Source organism: Lissotriton helveticus, chromosome 1_1, assembly GCF_964261635.1.
Source record: "Lissotriton helveticus chromosome 1_1, aLisHel1.1, whole genome shotgun sequence".
NCBI lineage: Eukaryota > Metazoa > Chordata > Amphibia > Caudata > Salamandridae > Lissotriton > Lissotriton helveticus.
The window spans coordinates 1,666,177,535-1,666,195,951 of NC_136057.1; the positions used below are offsets into that span (position 1 = coordinate 1,666,177,535).

The following is an 18,417-nucleotide window of genomic DNA, read 5'->3' on the forward strand; positions in this document are numbered from 1 at the left end:
GCCCTAAATAGGGCTCCTAGGTCCTGGTCAGAGGTGCCCTGGGGTTGGAATCTCACTCGGGCATTGCCCTGTGGGGCTTGCATGTCCAGATCATCATCTTCGCTGCTTGTATTTTCAAACGCCCAGTTGTGTGGAGTTCTCCTTGCCTGCTGTCTACCTCCCCTTCCACGTTGAGGTGCTGGGTTTTGGGCTTTGGTCTGCTGATAATATTCATCCTCAGTATATGGGAAAGCCCATTCATGACTAAACCTATCCAGGTTACGTTTTAGGCCTTTTATTTTTTGGTTCACCATGTATGTTTGGTACTCTCCCAAGTCAGTCTGGATTTTGGCTAGTTGTTCTTTTGCATCAAGTATGGTGGTGTCGTTTTTTATCGTGGTTTCCATATCCAATATTTCGGTGAGCAACTCCTCACTGAGGCGTTTGGCAGTATTGATGATTAAAATAAGCCAGTCCCGGGTGCACTTGTTGGCTATATAGCTCCAGTCCACCCGGAACTGCTTATCCTCCAGAAAGGCCAAGAAACGCGCACTAAATACTCCAAGAGAGGCTTTACTGGAGCGACAACCGAAGGAAACTGAAGACTGTATCCCAGTAATTACTACCTTTGGACCACATTCCACCAAAATCCGCCAAATAGTGAGGAAACACTGGCACATCTTGAACACTAACTCTATGCGAATGCCACCTCCTAGGTTCGCCTTTAAGCGATCCTCCAGTCTTAAGGATCGTCTGGTCCGTACACGACCTCGAGTTAAGCTGCCCCACTCTAACCTTCCATTTGGCCATCATCCATGTGGAGAATGTACCATCTGTCCACTGACAATGAAAACTGATTCCATCATTAGGACTAATGGAAGTACGTGGCACCTAAACAGTTTTAGTAACTGTAACACGTGTAACGTGATATACAGATTAACCTGTCCATGTGGATTGCATTATATAGGGCTAACCACCAGAAAAATTAAGGTGAGAATTCAGGAACACCTTAGCACACTAAAAACAGCAAAACTCTCAACCAAATTGGTACAACATTTTATCAGCCTGAAACACAAACCCAGGGATCTCCGCTGGGTCGTGATAGAGAGAGTGCAAGGGGATGTACACAATATGAGCAATAGACTACTCAAGAAAGAGGCACGATGGATCTATGAAGAGTTAACAGCTGACCAAGGCCTCAATGATATTATTGAGTGGAATAAGGTCTCAATGACCTAGAGTGCAACACTGATGAGATTATATATGGATCGAGCAGCTAAGTACTGAGATTAGCTGCACACCAAGAAATATGAACATTGTAATGTGTACTAATCATAGGGGACCCTAGCCAAGGTATGACGTTACCTGTTTTAAACTCACTTAATTCTCTTTATAAACAAAAATCTTTTTGGGACGGTGGTAATAGGACCAGATTGATTTTCCTAACTATATCTGAGGGCCAGAGTCATAAATATACACTGGCCTCTGGTATAGACCCCCACATATCACTCTATCAGGATCCTTTGTCCGTCTATAAACTGACAGTGGTGATACATCTTTGAGGTAATTTTCCACTCCAAGATGGCGCCCGATATTCATGTGAAGCAACATGTCATGTTGAGACATGGACGTTGACAATAGAAACATACCATTTCTCCTTAGATCCTATTTGAGGGACGGAATTATTAATGCCTACTAGCCCCTGATATTCATTCCCGTACTTTACCCCATTAGAAACATTTGCCCAATTGTATTTTACATTGGCGATAAAGATATACCTTTTTTAGATACTTTCCCGTTCAAAGATGGCGCCCGCAATTGACGCGACGCGTAACGTCACGTTCGACGCGTTGGTTCACGTGACCAGGAAACGGGCTTTGTAAACAGCCGTCCGGTACCGCTACGAGACACGAAGGGTGAGCCGAGACCACACCTGCACGCGTTAGCGGTAAGGAGTTTCCAAGCCAGGCTGTTAATAGATAGAGGGGAACCTCTCGGGAAATCACGAGTGGGGGCTGTAATTAAAGGGGGAAGGGGAACTGGTAAAATCACGCTTGCCCTCAAACTGACAGGCATATGCGAAGTGCGATGTTTTACAAAAATGCTCATCCCGCTTTTCGTTTGTGCCATAGATACCGACCTATTGGCGGTTCACAGCGTCCCACTACTGAGACCGGGGACGGTACACGTCAAGCAGTCTTCCACGGGGGCCGGGTAGGCTTGCCACAGAAGGCCACCTGGTAATACAATCTATAATGCAGGAATTGGTCATTTGCCAGTGAGCACCGGGCTCGGTGCTACCCACTGAGATATTTTTATGTACATATGTGTTTGTGTGTTGTGTTCTACCATCCGCTACAGGTACAATAAGGGAAGACTAAGAAAGGTGCATGTTAAACGCTGACCCACCCAGAAACCCTGAAGAAATCACTGAAAAGTAAGGTAAAGTGATGAAACATGTCGGTTGACTTTTAACAGAGTGAGCTAACAGCACAGAATAAAGTCATGAGTTGCTAGTTAGCCTCACCCTTTTTAAAGTGGTATATTTGTTTTTCACTATTTTGGGCACGGATATATCACATCGGGTTCTAGCACATACAACACTTGATGGCTGTCTGACCTATATGCACTTTCTTTATTTTTGTTTTTCTCCCATTTCTTTTGGGGTTGACAGTAGCCAATGATGAGGAGAGGAATCAGGCGAGTACCAGTCTGATACAATCCTCCCCTTGGTGTTGCTTCCGTGAGACACTGTCAACCTTCCCTCCCCCTTTTTCACATGTGGAAGATAGGGGATACATGTAGCTTGGTGGTGGAACCGGTAGACACACACATATTGGCAATATTGCCAGACCCAAAATTGCAACGGTGTGCATGATTGTGTTGATAGAAGGTATACAATTCCTCTGCCACAAGAGCAAAGTCTTTGCAGCCATAGAGCTGATCAGGAGCAGGTCATTGTTGTATGAAACCCGCTTTCACTCCGCCTTAAATAAGCTTTTCGGTTTCCTCTGGCCAGTCAGCCTGACTGCTCGAGCGCTAACCGCAGTGGCGTTCGGCCGACGTCCTCTTCCGACCCCCCAAGATGGCGAGGAGACTCCGAGGGAGCGCGCAGGTGAGCCGCTAACACCACAGTGTGGGATACAATTATGGTGCAATAATGTGGAGGAAGTTATAAAAACAAGGGAAAACAGTAAAGTATATTTAAATCAAAATTAGACAAAACGGGGATTTAAAATTATCAAGCAGCGCTAGAATGTCACAGCGTTACGCGCAGTAGAGGGTTGCCTTGGCACTTTCAGATGTTGTATCACTGAGCTATTCATTTGCCTGAGCTTCAGTTTAGTTTAGTTTCTGGTTGTGCACACATAGCTTATATTTATGCAATGCCAAAACACATAACAAATATTTTGGTTATAGCTTGCTGGTAATATTAAGTAGTATTGTGTTTTACCTGACAAGTTGAATGAGATTTTTGGTCTGGGTGTCTAAAAGCACGAACCACCATACAAAGGGCTACATACTACTTCACCCCACTGAGCTTGGCATGAACACATAGTGCAGATATCTTGAAAGTTTAAAGTTCTTTTTAATTCAGATAAGCTTCAGGCACCTTTTACAAAGAGCATGTATATGCAATTGAATGTTTAATATTCACAGTAGCATTTTGTCTTCCCCTATATAACTATTAATACATGTGTCCATCTAATCCGCAGTTTTTTTCTCAAAAAGTGTTGTACCTTGAGCTAGGTTGGCGCACTGACAGTTTGTATCCAAATTGAACTTTAGTTTCTGTAAACTTTGAAATCCTCATAATTTTGTTTCTCTGCAGAACGCCATGATGCCCTGTACGTAGTAGGTGCTCTAGATGAAACACTGGAGTTAAGAGGACTTCGCTACCACCCAATCGACATTGAAACATCTGTATCTCGGACACACAGGAGCATTGCGGAGTGGTAAGGACCTACATTAATTAATACTGGCAGGAGGAATATTTTGCACCTATGTGTAACAGCTTCATGTGATTGGTCCAGCTTCTTTCAGAATGTGGAATTTCCTAGTTGGATAGCGCCATGATGCTCCTCGGAGTAAAAGCTGCACTTTATAAATATTTTATAACATGATCTTGGTTGCTACACAAACACCCCCACACTTGGTAGCAGGATCACACTTTCTTACCTGCCTCAAGGACCTCCTCTGTAGTGCACTTTTTCTAACTTTACCTCCTCTAGAGTAACTCTTCTTTATCTCCAGTAAGTTAGTAAAGACGACCCTGTTCTTTCAACCCACTTCATTACTACTAGTCCTTTAGGGCACTTACGAGGTTGGGCAAAAAGTATTTGAAAAAGAATTCTTACATTTGGCAGAATGTTGTCTTCCAAGAAGTGGATGAAAATCTACGAATAGTTGGTTTTTCATGAGAAAAATCTGAAAATAAAAACTGCCATTTGTATGTCATTTTGCATTCATGTGAAATTGTGAAAAGTCCACAAACTAATCAACTTAATTAACTTGTGAATTTTGTTAGTGTATTTTTAACACAAGCACGACCAGGAGCTCAAGGAGGGCGAGAATCCTTCATGACCCCCGAAAGAGCCAAATTGTTCTCCTTCACAAGAGTTGTAGACTAAATCAGCAACTATCACTCAAAAACAAAGTTGAGCGATTGAGCTCTATGATGAAGATTAGTGAGTAACGTACTTACCACTCAAAGGCTATTTTGATAATAACTAACTTTGATCTGGTCCTGAAGAAGTCCCACAGACCCGTGAGGGCTATCAAGGGCTGAAACATGTCGACCTTCCACTTCCACAAACCATCATCAGGTGCAGTGTAACGGTAGCACTTCCACCTTAGCACCACAATACACTTTTTAATCTTGCCTCATCCTTGGCAATTAAAGATTCAAACTGAGGACAGGAGGTATTTATAACCCACACAACTCTAAAACACTCTTCACTTTTTTATCACAACTGTCAAACAATCAGACAGTCTACCTCCGGGTGGAAAAAGGTCAGCTGGAGAACCCAGTGTTTAAGTGATAAAAGATCCAATGATGAGGCTATTCACATAGCCGCAGGGCGGAGAACCAAGATATACCACACCTATTGTCGAATGTGAATGAGGGTCTTTGATACATCAGAACCCTAGACCCTGGTATTACCAGGTTTCGTGATCCATTCTCCTTTCATTTTGTCTCGTATTTTAAACCATACCTGAGGTCCCGTCATCACAATGATCATTAGCTTCCTAGCTTGTAACCTATTTGCTGCCTTTCGCTGATCTGACTGGTGAGTAAAAAAAAAAAAATCACAATAATAAATAAGTCCTTAGGAATGAACATTCACAGTGATATGTCAGGTGGCGGATAGTTTTGTTATTGCCATTCGAAAGTGCCTGACATTTTCAGCCTTTTAACATACAGAGGCTGATTGCCAGGCCATGTTTTCTAAATGTATTACAAAGCCAAAACATTTATTGATAGTAACATTGTGTCCAGCTGAAGAAATGCCTAGTGTATGACTGCTCTATAGTCGCTTTGCAAGTTAAATTGCTACAAATGTTTCTCAGCAGGCAACTAAACATGATACAGATTTTCAGTTGCTTTACAACTGTGATTACAGCATGAGAGAGGCAAGTACATACCATGGGAATGGGCATAACCATAAACGATAACATAGTCCTATTATTGCAGACATTGAGGCCATCTTCCTGATCTCTCCCATGACAACTTGGATTACAAATGCTACCTTGAGGGTCCCCTTAGCAATGGGATTATAGAGGATTTCCTCGTGAGAGACACTGTGGGGGCTTAATTGTCTGAGTGGAATTTAGGAAAATATGGTACCTGAGAGTATGCAGCACTACAGTCAGTAAAGGACTGTGCAGTTCATCTGTCCGGCTTCATCTGTCATTAGTATCGGTGTTCCTGCCGTCATATTAAAATACATCTCACGTTTGGGCCTTTTCCAAAATAATGGGTATTACTACTGGCGAATTTAATGGTACCCTGTTTATCCACAGAGCAAAGATACATATCTGAGCGGGCCCTTTCGGGATTAGAATTTATGACTTATAGGTCTCACCAAATGTTGCAGCAAGGTCTTAACTCATTTGGCCATTATGTCACCGCTCATTAGCATTCAATTGAACAGGGCAGTTCCCATTGTTTAATGATGATGGCCCTGCTAGTACATACCATAAATTTAATTTACTCTCTGTGCTCACATACCTGGAGCGCTCATAACCCAACTGAGTGATTTTCAACTCTGATAAAATGCTGAATCCACCCTGCTGGTATCGAAACAGTTGGCATGCTTTTACTGTAGTACTATCTTTGTATTTTGTATGGTCCAGTGAAAGGTATTTTAGTCAGAAAAGGCACTTTTCCTGGACAAGCAAACATCTTGGCAATATACTCTGTACCAACAGGTAAAGTGGACTAGTTTGAAAAAGCCACACATGCTCTCAATGGATTTATCTCCTTTTTTTCCTCGAATACTTTTCAGTAGAAACATTTAATTGTAAAACAAGCTCAATGAAAAGTAAAGGTAGAAATGACAGATAGTTAAGGGATGTCTATATTGGAGTCAAGGTTAGGTTTAGGGGTCAAATTTGGTTTTGGAGTCAAGCGTCTGAAGGGGCGAGTTAGTATCAAGGTTAGGGTTTAAGTAATGGTTTCATTAGGTACTGAATTCTATATTGAGTTAGGCTTTAAGAGCTTAAAATATATTTTAAGAATTGATTAAATGTGTATCATTGCAAAACAAAGGAGATGCTTTATTGAAAATCAGCCTAGTTTTACTATGATGCAGTAGTCATTTAGGTGAAAAGTGCAATAAAATCTACCTGAAAGAGACACGTTAGTGATAAATTCCTTACCTTAGAAAATCCCCAGGCATCAGACTGGATCCGGAAAGTTTTTGTCAGCAGTACCGCTGCACGTCGTAAGGTGGTGGTGTGCGGCTCCGCATCCGTCGCTGGCACATAGGTGCCAAGATGACATCACGGAGACTACTTAGGCGCCACTCATGCGCTCTCACGTCAGTGCTTTCTTTTTCCGCACCAGCAAGCGCAGGTCCGGTTAGAGCACGTACCCTAGTCACTTTTTGACTATACTTTTTTTTCTTTGTTGGAATATTTTTATTCGCATTTCAAAACAATGCAGCACATTTTTCATTAGATATACAGAACAGATTATGCACAATATCCTTTCAACAGAAACAAATCTGATTATTACACAAATACAAATATATCTTAGTTCAACAGTCGTGGTCGGGATTCTCACCACATTTAGTGTTCCTAAGGTCTTAATCTGAATCGGAGCTATCATCGTCATCATCAGAGGGAGGTTCGCAAATGTTTCCTCTATACTCATTCCATGCCCCCCAGATTTTACTCCACTTCTTAGGACAGCCCCTGTTGCGAAACACTGCCCTTTCCGAAATCATCGCTGCATCCATATCATGTTTCCAAGCCGCTAGGGTAGGCCTTTACACCCCACCCCACCTCTGTGCTATGCTTCTCTTAGCTATCAACAAACCCAGCGTCATCCAGCCTTGTACCGAACGTGTGAGATCATTGGGTTCCCATATATTCAAAAGGCAACGCCTAGGATCCGGTAGCAGGGAAATCCCCTCCGATTGAGACATGGTCCTCATTACCTGTGTCCAATAAGCTGCTATTCTCGGGCAATCCCATATGGTGTGGTAGAAGGTCCCTTCCTCACCACAACCCCTCAGGCAGTATGGGTGTGCTATCCGTCCTATCTTATGCAGTGTGTTTCTAGTGTAGTATGATCGATGTAGTATACGCAACTGCACAAAGCGGAGACGCGAGGGGATGCCTACTTCTTTCGGGGATGCCAGCGCCTCTTGCCATTCCGAATCATCAACTTCCCCACAGTCATGAACCACTTCTCCCGTAATGGCCCTGTTGGGTCGGGTAAATTATTTATTAATTTATGATAAGTTAGGGATGTCGCCTTCGATGGCATGTAGTCTGTTAAAAGTCTGTCCTCGAGAGGGGACGCATCTGGGACTTCAGTTTCAGGCGCTAGTGCCGTCGTTAAGGCGTGGCGTATCTGTATATACCTGAAGCGTTCTGATGGGGCTAAGTCATAGTGCTGTCTCAAGGTATCAAAGGGTAGCACTTGTCCTTTCTGCCACAAATCCCCAATCGTCGATATGCCTATGGTGTCCCAATGGTCGAAGCCCTTAGTGTGCCTGAGCTTCCCCAGCTTCTTCGTGTCCCACAAAGGAGTCGACTGTGTCAATACCCCCCTCCATCCCAACCTGGCCAGTGCTGTATGCCATATGGTGAGTGTGTGTTTCAATGGCCCAAACTTTGAGGGATAGTGGTGTATCGTATAGGGGGGCCAGCATACCAGATAGTCCCAACTGTGCCCTGTCTGCTTTAAAAGCCGGTTCAGACTGTGGGAGATGTAACCATTGATTAATGACTTTTAACTGTGCTGCCCAGTAATAAAGACAGATGTCTGGTAGCGCTATACCACCATCGTACCAGCTTCTCACTAACTTGGCCTGTGCTATACACGTGGGCTTACGCCCCCATAACAGCACCGACATCTGCGCTGCGATTGTTTTAAAATAGGTGGCATGCACGGGGTACGGCGTGTTTTCCAAAATATATAGAAAGCGGGGCAGAGCCATCATCTTAAAAAGCGCTGCTTTGCCCAGCAAAGTCAGCGGTAGCGATTCCCAGTGACGTATGTCACCCTTGAGACGTTCAAGAGGGGGTTGTAAATTGTGTGATAGAAGTCGGCTGAGTTAGCCGTGATGTGAACCCCTAAGTATTTAAATGTACTGCCTGCAGTTCGCAACGGGCAGCCGTCCGGTAAGTGCGGCGGTGGACCGTGTAGTATGTACATGGTGGATTTAGCCCAATTAATAGAGTGACCGGATGCTCGTCCGTAGGCCGTGCAGACATCCAAAAGAGTGTCAATAGAGCGCTCTGGGGAGGCGAAGTATAACAGGATATCGTCTGCATACAGGGATATCCTATCTTCCCAATCATCGGTCCATTTAAGGCCCTTGATAGTAGGCTCCCATCTTATCCATTCCGCCAAAGGTTCCAAAAGTAGGGCAAATAGCAACAGTGACAGTGGGCAGCCCTGACGTGTGCCTCTGGCCAAGGGGAAGTCTGGTGATATATAGCCGTTAGCAGTGACATGCGCCATGGGCTTCTCATATAATAAGCCGATCCAGGCACAGAACCGCGGGCCAAACCCCAAATGGCGCAGCACCGAAAAAAGAAATGGCCAATGGACCGTGTCGAACGCCATATGTGCGTCCAGCGAGAGTATTACCGCCGGTTCTTGGAGGTATTCCGCACGCGCCAGGACTCCATGCACTCTCCTCAAATTGAGCGCTGTGTTTCTGCCAGGCATAAAGCCAGACTGGTCTTTATGTATGAGTTTAGATAAATGTGGCGAGAGACGTAATGCTAGCAATTTAGCGAGTATCTTAGCCTCGGCGTTCATGAGGGAGATCGGCCGATAAGAGGTACATTGGTCTGCCGGCTTCCCAGGTTTTAATATAGCTACAATGGTAGCTGTGCGTTGGTCCAGTGGAAGTTCCCCAGCCTCTAGGCTTTCATCAAACATATTAAGCAGATGTGGTGCAATCGTGTCCGACAGTTGTTTATATAACTCAACTGGTATGCTGTTGGGCCCCAGCGCCTTGCCCGACTGTAACGCTTTAATAGCTAGTGTCACCTCATCTGTCGTGAGGTCCTCGTCTAAGGACTGTGCTTCTTCCGGGGTTAATCTGGGCATTTTAAGGTCTTTGACGTATGTGAATGCCTCCTCCTCCGAGATAGTAGAATTGGAGGAGTATATTGTTGTGTAGAGTTATGCTAGCATGTTTACTATTATGTGTGGGTCCGTAGTAGGTTGCCCTCCCACCACCGCAAGTTGTGCTATCCATCTGTCCCGTTTGTCCAGCCACGCGAGTAGCTTGCCTGCCTTGTCTCCAACCTCATAAATTTTGTGTCGTGTATGGGCCAGTTGTTGCTTGACCGCCTCAGTCAAATGTGCCCTGTGTTGGCGCTGCGCTATCTGTAAGCTGTGGGCCGCTGCAGGGGCTGGGTCATTGGTGTGTTGCGTCTCCGCATCAGTTACCGCCATTTCCAAAGCTAGGAGTTCCATTTGTCCCTCACGTTTATGCGTCACAATTGAGGCTATTGCCTGTCCTCTAGGCACTGTCTTGTAGGCCTCCCATAATGTAACAGAAGAGGTCACAGAACCAGTGTTGTCTTGAAAATAATGTTTCGTCACTGTTTTCCGTTCCCTTCTGATCTTGTGATTGTAGAGGTAGCTACGACGTATCTGATAGGTCCGACGCCGTTTTTGTTGGTGGTGTATGTAACTAATCAGTAGGGGGCAATGATCAGAGATGCCCCGCGGCTTGATTTCCACACTAGCGACAGTGCCGGGCCCTCCCACTGACCCCATAAAATAATCAATTCTGGTGACACTATTATGTACTCCAGAATGATAGGTAAACTGATGATCCAGAGAGTGAAACTTCCTCCAAAGGTCCACAAGTCCCATAGCTGCTATGAAGCTTCCTAGCCGCGATGTTCGTGACGCGACTGATCTGGGAGGGAATCTTTCTGTTAAGTCATCACCACCAAATTAAAATCTCCCCCCAATAAGTAGTTCACCCTCCGGAAGCCCCAACAGAAATACACTAAGATCCGTGAGGGCCGTCTCCTGTAGGGCCGGTGGTATATAAACCGAGACAATATTAACAGACTTCCCTTCCCATTGTGCTTGTATAGCAGTAAATCTACCTGTGTTGTCGGATTTAACTGTCTGTATGATTAAAGGGAACTGCTCTTTTTACCAGTATACCAACCCCTCTAGAGCCTGAGGTGAATTCAGAGTGGGACACCATCTTAAAACCCCATCTGTCCAATGCCTTAGTAGCTGTACCTGTGAGGTGTGTCTCCTGTAAGAGCACCACTGCCTCGCCTCCCCGCCTAATGCATTGCAAGACCAGGCCCCGTTTAATTTTGTCACCCAAGCCGCGAACATTCCAAGTAAGTATAGACAGGGACGGTGTTATGACATCAGGTCCTCCCTGTGAATTAGCGTGTGAGTCATCCCCCATCATCAGAGTGAAGAGATCCAGGTCTACAAACGACCTGTTGAATATTAAGGCTACGGAGAGTTTCTGTGAGCAGTGACATCGTGCAATAAAAATCACATCTGTGCATAGCATAAACATTAAACAAAAAGAATAATAAACTTACCCCCTCTCCATCCCCCTTCCTGCCTTGCGGACTCCAAACTGCCCGCCACCCCAACTTAGCAGAGTGCTTATTATCCCTATCCCGAAACATCGTTGCTTATATGAACAGGAGGGTGAAAGTCCAAGGTGGACCAAGCAGTCCCCAACAATTACAAAGTCCAGACCCACCATCAGTACCAGTGTCATTAGTTGGGGGAGGTGAGTCCCAATCATCGGCTACAAACAGTGCATTATACACTAAACAGAGGAAAAGAGTAGATACTTCCCTGGTGCCTGAAGGAATCCCCAGAGTCCTTGTTCATGTTGGCCTCTTCTCTCTCCTCCCGCTCAGGTTCTTCAGATTCGCCAGTCTTTCCCTGTTGTCTTAGCCTTCTGCACCTCCTCCGGCGTATCAAAAAAACTGGGGTTTTGTATCCGCCACCACTCTGAGTCGTGTCGGGAAGAGCAAGGTGTAGGGCAGTTCGCGGGATCTCAACGTCTTCTTTACCTCAAGAAAGCTCCTGCGTCACGCCGCCACTGCCGTCGTGTAGTCTGGGAAAAACGAGACCTCCGAATTTTGGATCCGTATGGGCGGTGCCACCCTTGCCGTCTGAAGAATGGCGTCTCGGTCCCTGAGATTAAATATGCGTGCCAATACAGGCCACGGACGGGCTCCAGGTCGTGGGTGTCCTCCTGGTACCCTGTGGGCCTGCTCCACAGAGAAAAATTTTAAAGGCCTTTAGGTTACAGCGTATTCTTTACGAGATCCTCCACGTAGAGGTCCATGGCAGGTCCCCCTTCTGATTCCGGAAGCCCAATGATGCGAATGTTATTGCGACGGGAGCGCCCTTCCTGTTCGTCCATCTTGTCCGCCATATGCCTGTTGTCCTCCTCCAGTTGTGTGACTCGCTTAACCAGGAGTGCAGTGTCTGTGGTGAGTTTGGTCGTCACCTGTTCCACCGCAGTGACTCCGGACGACATTTTTTGCAGATATACCCACAGGAGCGTAACGTCCGTGGAAATCGTACCCACCGTGGTTTGCACCTGAAGCAGGGCCGCCATAACATCCTCCAGCGTTATTGTGGGGTTACTCCCCACCTCTGCTCCTTTAGTACTAGATCCCTTTTGATCCGTCAGTGGGGGAAAATCCTTAGCATATGCAAATTTTTCAAGTTTGCTTTGTTGGGTGCACGATTGCCTCTGCCACTCATTGTGGATGGATCAACTGCCACTGTTCCCCTCCACACTGTTACGGACGACGTATGTGTCGTTTGCGTTATAGGTAACCCGCCCGGTTGGAGGGTAATCTGTTCTGTTTTACCAGCAGGTGCAGGCTTTGCTGCTGTTTATTTCAGGTCCCAGGGGGGTGTGGTCATTGCCCCACCCGGCCCCCCGTACTTTAAGCAGGCGCGTCCAGGAGGAGTCCGTGCAAGTCCCCGTGGCACATACACTGCCAGCCCGCCCACAGCACTGTCAGTTCAGCACCCACAGGACCCTAAGTGCAGTTTTTGAATCTTCTGGCTTGTGATCGTTCGAGATGATCAGTCCGCCCCGGGCCTCAATGATATGTATAGCAGACAAGCTAGTGGGGGGCGGTCAAGCCCTGCACCTACCAAGGCCCATAGTGATCATGTCTGTGGGCCCTACACGCAGCCGCCAGGCTTCAGGGAGTATATTCCGGATACTTGGTGTTCAAGGTGCGACAGTCCCAGCGATGCCGTCTTCGCACTGCGGACAGTGCAGTGTGCCACCAGCAGAGGCACCAATGTGATGCGCCCCCACAGTGGTGTGGCACGTGTCTACTCACCACTGTCCTTTCATGCCTGGAGATGAACCAGCATATCACATGGCCATTCAGGCAGGGGCCTTTCACTTACTGTTCGCCTGCTTAGCGCTCCTCACGCCACACTCCCCCATCTCCCCCGCTCACTGCCACCGGAGAGCAACAGGATAGGTATGGGCTCTCTTTGGGGGCCGCCGTCAGCAGCGGGAGGATGGGGCGCCCGACCCGACCACACACGGGGGCTCCTATCGCCGTCTCTCAGCCTTATGGAGTGGCACGTTAACCCCGGCACCAACAGACTGTCCCCACTGGCGGCTCACTGTTCCGTAATGGTCCTGTCTCCGCACCACTCAGCACATGAAGACAATCTTTATTGTACCGCGCATCAGTCTTCACTATCCACACGGGGGGGACCTTCACCTCGCACCATCCGCCGGCAGTCCCCGCCCGCAGCAGTCGTCCGTGTCGTTTAGTGTCGGCGCTTAGATCTGTGCCGCCTCCGTGCCGTGGCAGCCGCGGCGTCCACCCGCCGGGTTGTCGCCAAGATCGAGGCCGGTGCCTGAAACGTGGGCAGAGGCCTCAATTTCCCTTCCGACGTTACTTCGTGCTCCAAGGTCGTAGGGGCCTCAGAGAGGGATCGCCTGGTTCCGCTTCACCTCCGCCACGGAGATATGCACTGCGGGACAATGTTCAAGCAGGATAACTGGCCGGATGTATCGGGGGAGTCGGTCTCACCCTCTGAGCCTCACTAGGTCGCGGCCATCTTGGTTGGCCGCAAGCCACGCCCCCTTGACTATACTTTTGAGACTTTTTGTCTCCTCCTTTTTTGAGTCTTTGACTCCTGGTGCCATGTAGGGATGCCTGGGTTTAAATCCTGCGGGGCCTGTCGCCGTACGATGTCAGTGGCCATCTCCTATGGCATCTGTCTCTACTGTCTGGAGCGCGACCATGACTCCCGGTCATGTTCCGACAGTCTGGCCATGGCTCCGAAGGCCTTACGGGAGCGGTCCCGTAAGCTGCTGGAGGCCCGGCAGTCGTCTTCGTGCCGTTCGAGGTCCAGGGGTTGATCGATGGCCCAACCGCAGAACCATCATCATTGCTCCTTGGGGTCGAAGTCTTCACACTCGTAATCAGGTAAGAGACGTCATAAGAAAAAGTCGAAGAAGTGTTTCTGCTCTCCTACGCCCCCCCGTCGGTCTCCGGACGCGGACGAGGGGGCCGGGGGTCCCATCCCTGCGGCACCTTTTGGAGCCTGTGAGTCCCACGGCCTACACACCTTATCCGGGTCCGTCGGCGACTCCTGCCCAGGTGCAAGATTTTCTTGCAGCCATGGACTGCCTTTTCAGGCCTCGGGATCCCTCTGGCGCGCCTTCGGGCCCGACGATCCCAGCTGAGGACCCTCCCTTGCCGGCAGCTCCGCCCCCGGCGCCGCAGGGCACTCCGCCGGCGGCTTCGGCCCCAGAGCCGCAGTGGGTTTCGTTCGTTCCACCACCGCCCCTGCCCAGGTTCCCGGACAATTTTTCTTCTGGTTGGGACCCTAATTACGACACGGAGCCAGACCGGCGCCGGTCGACAATTTGTATTCCCCTGTCCCTCCCCCACCTCTGCAGCCTGTTCCACGGGCAGTGGAGGAAGGGCACGACTGGGAGCGGTCTGAGGACCCTCTCTCATGGCAGTGCGGGTCGGAACAGGAATGGACAGAAGAGCTAGAGGATGCCGGTGACCTTGACCTCTCCTCTGACCCTCGGTTTCTTTCTACTCCTGCTGTGGCAGGGGAGGGCGCCACATACACTGTGGTGCTCCGTGGAGCAGCTGAAGCCCTTGACCTTGATCTGCCTACAGTGACCCTCAAGACCAATCTCCTCACCGAGGCGCTTCAGCCGGCAGCAAGCTCTCAATGAGGCCCTAACTGACGTCTTGATGGGCACCTGGTCTAGACCACCCACTGGGGTCCCCGTGGATAAGAATGTGACAAGGCGCCATCGGCCAGCCCTGGGTGACCCTGCTTTTCTGTCCGCCCACCCCACCCCAGAGAGCCTGGTCATCCAGGCCTCCACTTCTTAAAGCGCATTCCCTACCGCTCCGCCGGATAAGGAATCCAAAAAGCTGGAACAGTTCGACAAGAAACTGTTTTCATCTGCCAGCTTAGGGCTGTGGTGGGTGAACACTGAATGCCTCTTGGGCCGCTCTTCCCACGCTGTGTGGGACATGGTTGCGCAGGTGCTGCCTCAGTGTCTGGAGGAGGTTCGGACAGTGCTTTCCCAAACTGTTGCGGAGGGGAAAGATGCAGCAAAGTTCGCCATCAGGTGTGGACTGGACACCGCAGACTCACTGGGTAGGGTGATTTACACAGTAGCCCCACCTGGTTGCGGTCAACTGGTTTTTCAGGGGATGTACAAAGTTCTCTTATGGACATGCCCTTTAAAGGTGCTCGCCGGTTTGGTGATCAGGCAGATAGTGCACTGGAGCATTAAGGACTCCTGGGCTACGGCCAAGTCTCTGCACCACCCTCCCAGCCACGTCTGCTTTTTGTTCCTTTCATGGCCACGGAAGGGGCGCCCGACATGTTAGTTCAGCTAGAAGCCTGCGCAGAACCAACCTCTGCGCGGACGTGGTTCCCGCTGCGGTGGGACAGGGGGCCAGCGTGCGTGTCAGTCCACTTCCGATCCCACAGCATCCGCCTCAAAGCTTTCCTAGTCCGAGCTTTGGGGCACACCCCATACCGGTGGGCAGCAGGATTCGCCATCACCTTCCTCACTGGCGTTCTGTTACCTCGGATAGGTGGATGCTGCAAATCGTCCAAAGGGGCTACTCCCTCCCCTTCGAGTCTGCCCCTCCAGCCATGCCACCTCAGTTCCACTGCATGTCAGGGGACCATTTTGCGCTTCTCCAGCAGGAAGTCACGGCCCTCTTGGCCAAGGGAGCCATCAAGCACGTTCCTAGCCAGAAGTAGGACGTGGTTGTTATTCCCAATACTTTCTGGATCCCAAGAAGGAGAAAGGGGGCCTGCGTCCCATCTTGGACCTCAGGAATGTCAACCGCTTCCTCCGGAAGGAGAAGTTCAAGATGCTGACTCTAGCTCAGGTCTTGGCTGCCCTCGACCCTGGAGACTGGATGGTAGCATTGGACTTGCAGGACGCGTATTTTCATATCCCCGTCCTGCCGGCCCACCGGCGTTACCTGCGGTTTACGGTAGGCCAAGAGCACTTTCACTTTGCCGTGCTCCCCTTCGGCCTTACCAGTGCCCCTTGGAAGTTCACGAAAGTGATGGTGGTGATCGCAGCTCATGTGCGCAGATCAGGGGTTCCAGTCTTGCCCTATCTCAACGGCTGGTTGTTGAAGGCGGGCTCGCCCCAGGCAGTCTGCTCCCACCTCCAGACTACGTCCGACCTCCTGCATTTGCTGGGGTTCTCTATCAACGTGCCGCAGTTGCACCGAGTCCTCTCTCAAAAGCTCCCCTTCATCGGAACGGTTCTGGATTCGATACAGTTTCGGGTTTATCCTCACGAGTTGCGAGTCTGGGATATTCAGGCTATGATTCCAATCTTTCAGCCTCTATCCCGGGTTTCAGTCAGGATGACCCTCCGGCTCCTGGGCCTCCTTCATCCTGCTAGTGCAACATGCCAGATGGCATATGCGGGCTCTGCAGTGGTACCTGAAGTTCCAGTAAGCACAGCATCAGGGCATCCTGCCCGATTACGTCCAGATCTCAGAGGGCACTGCACAACAGTTGCAGTGGTGGCTCACAAATCGCGATTGGGTCAATAGCAGATACCTCTAACCTCCCCAACCGGGGAGACAGTGGTGACGGATGAGTCCCTCCTGGGATGGGGCGGGCAGATGGGAGAGACGGAGATCAGAGGCCTCTGGTCTCTGGCGGTGTCCCGGCTCCACATCAACCTTCTGGCATTCCTTCCCTCTGTCCGGGGAAGTGTATTGCAGGTGTTCATGGAGAACACCACCGCCATGTGGGACTGCAACGAACAGGGTGGGGTGGGGTCATGGACCCTATGTCAGGAGGCTTGCCTCTGGACATGGCTGGAACATCAAGGCCTTACCTTGGTGGTTCAACACCTGGCAGGTTCTCTGAACACCAGGGCGGACGAACTCATGATGGATCACGAATGGCGGCTGAACTCGGATGTGGTGCAAGGTCTCTTTCTGCAGTGGGGAGAGCCTTGGTTAGATCTGTTAGCTACCGAAAAGAACGCGCAATGTCATAAGTTCTGCGTTCTGCATGTTGGAATTTCCAAGGCGCCACTTGCTCGGCGGCGCTTTTCGTCACGAGTGGAGCTGCGATTTGTTGTACGCCTTTCCGCCTATACCACTTCCTGCCCAGGGTGCTAAAGAAGATTTGGCGCGACCAGGCCCAAGTCATCCTTGTGGCTCCGGATTGGGCACGAAGATACTGGTATCCCGAGCTACTCAGCATGGTGATCGATCCCCCGATCCGACTGCCTCTTCGGGAGGATCTTCTGTCGCAGCAGCAGGGGACGGTCCTCCACCCGAACCTGTCCAGCCTCCACCTCCATGCGTGGAGATTGAGCGGCGACAGTTGACAGCTTTCGACCTTCCTCCTGAATTTTGTGATGTCATTCTGGCAGCCAGGCGTTCTTCCACTAAGACGGTGTACGCCTGCAGGTGGAACAAATTTGTGGCATGGTGCACAACAAAGTCTGTGGATCCCCTTTCTGCCCCTCTTTCCGAGGTCCTTCGGTTCCTTCTCTCTTTGGCCCAGCAGGGCTCTGCTCTGGGCACTATCGGGGGCTTTCTTTCGGCCATTCTAAGGCTTCCAGATCAGCCTTTTTTTTTTAAGTCCCCGGTTATTAATCTCTTCCTGAAGGGCATTACACACGTTTCCTCCCGTGCCTTTCATAATGCCTCAATGGGACTTAAATCTTGTCTTGACCTCTCTGATGTGCGCTCCCTTTGTGCCGCTCCATAACTGTCCCCTACGTCTTCTCTCTCTAAAGACAGCTTTCCTGGTAGCTTTCACCTCTGCCAGAAGAGTGAGTGAGTGAGCTCCAGTCTTTCTTCTAAACTTCCTTTTCTCTCTGTTCATCTGGACAAGGTGGTTTTAAGCACTTGTCCTTCATTCTTGCCAAAGGTTGTCACGCCCTTCCACATCGGGCAGACCATCACTTTGCCCTCCTTCTTTCTGCCTCTGCATCCTTCAAAAGAGGAAGAGAGGCTCCACCGTCTGGACCCAAAATGTGCGCTCTCATTTTATCTATAGCGCACACAACAGTTCCCGGTGGATGACAACTTTCTGTTGGCTACGTGGGCCCAAAAAAAGGTCTGGCCGTGCACAATGGACCATCTCTCGGTGGGTCGTTCTGTGCATCAAAGCTTGTTACTCATTGGCTAAGAAGGAGCCTCCTGTGGGGTTGTGTGCCCATT

At 49.3% G+C, this 18,417-nt stretch overlaps 1 protein-coding gene across 1 annotated transcript in view; it reads left to right on the forward strand.

Moving 5' to 3' along the window:
• Positions 1-18,417, forward strand: part of DIP2B (DIP2 acetate--CoA ligase B (putative)) — an 805,292-nt gene that overhangs the window by 765,868 nt on the left and 21,007 nt on the right. The window contains exon 37 of the mRNA XM_078688921.1: positions 3,812-3,935. Within this exon, the coding sequence (XP_078545047.1) occupies positions 3,812-3,935 (124 nt within the window). The remainder of the gene's footprint in view (positions 1-3,811; positions 3,936-18,417) is intronic.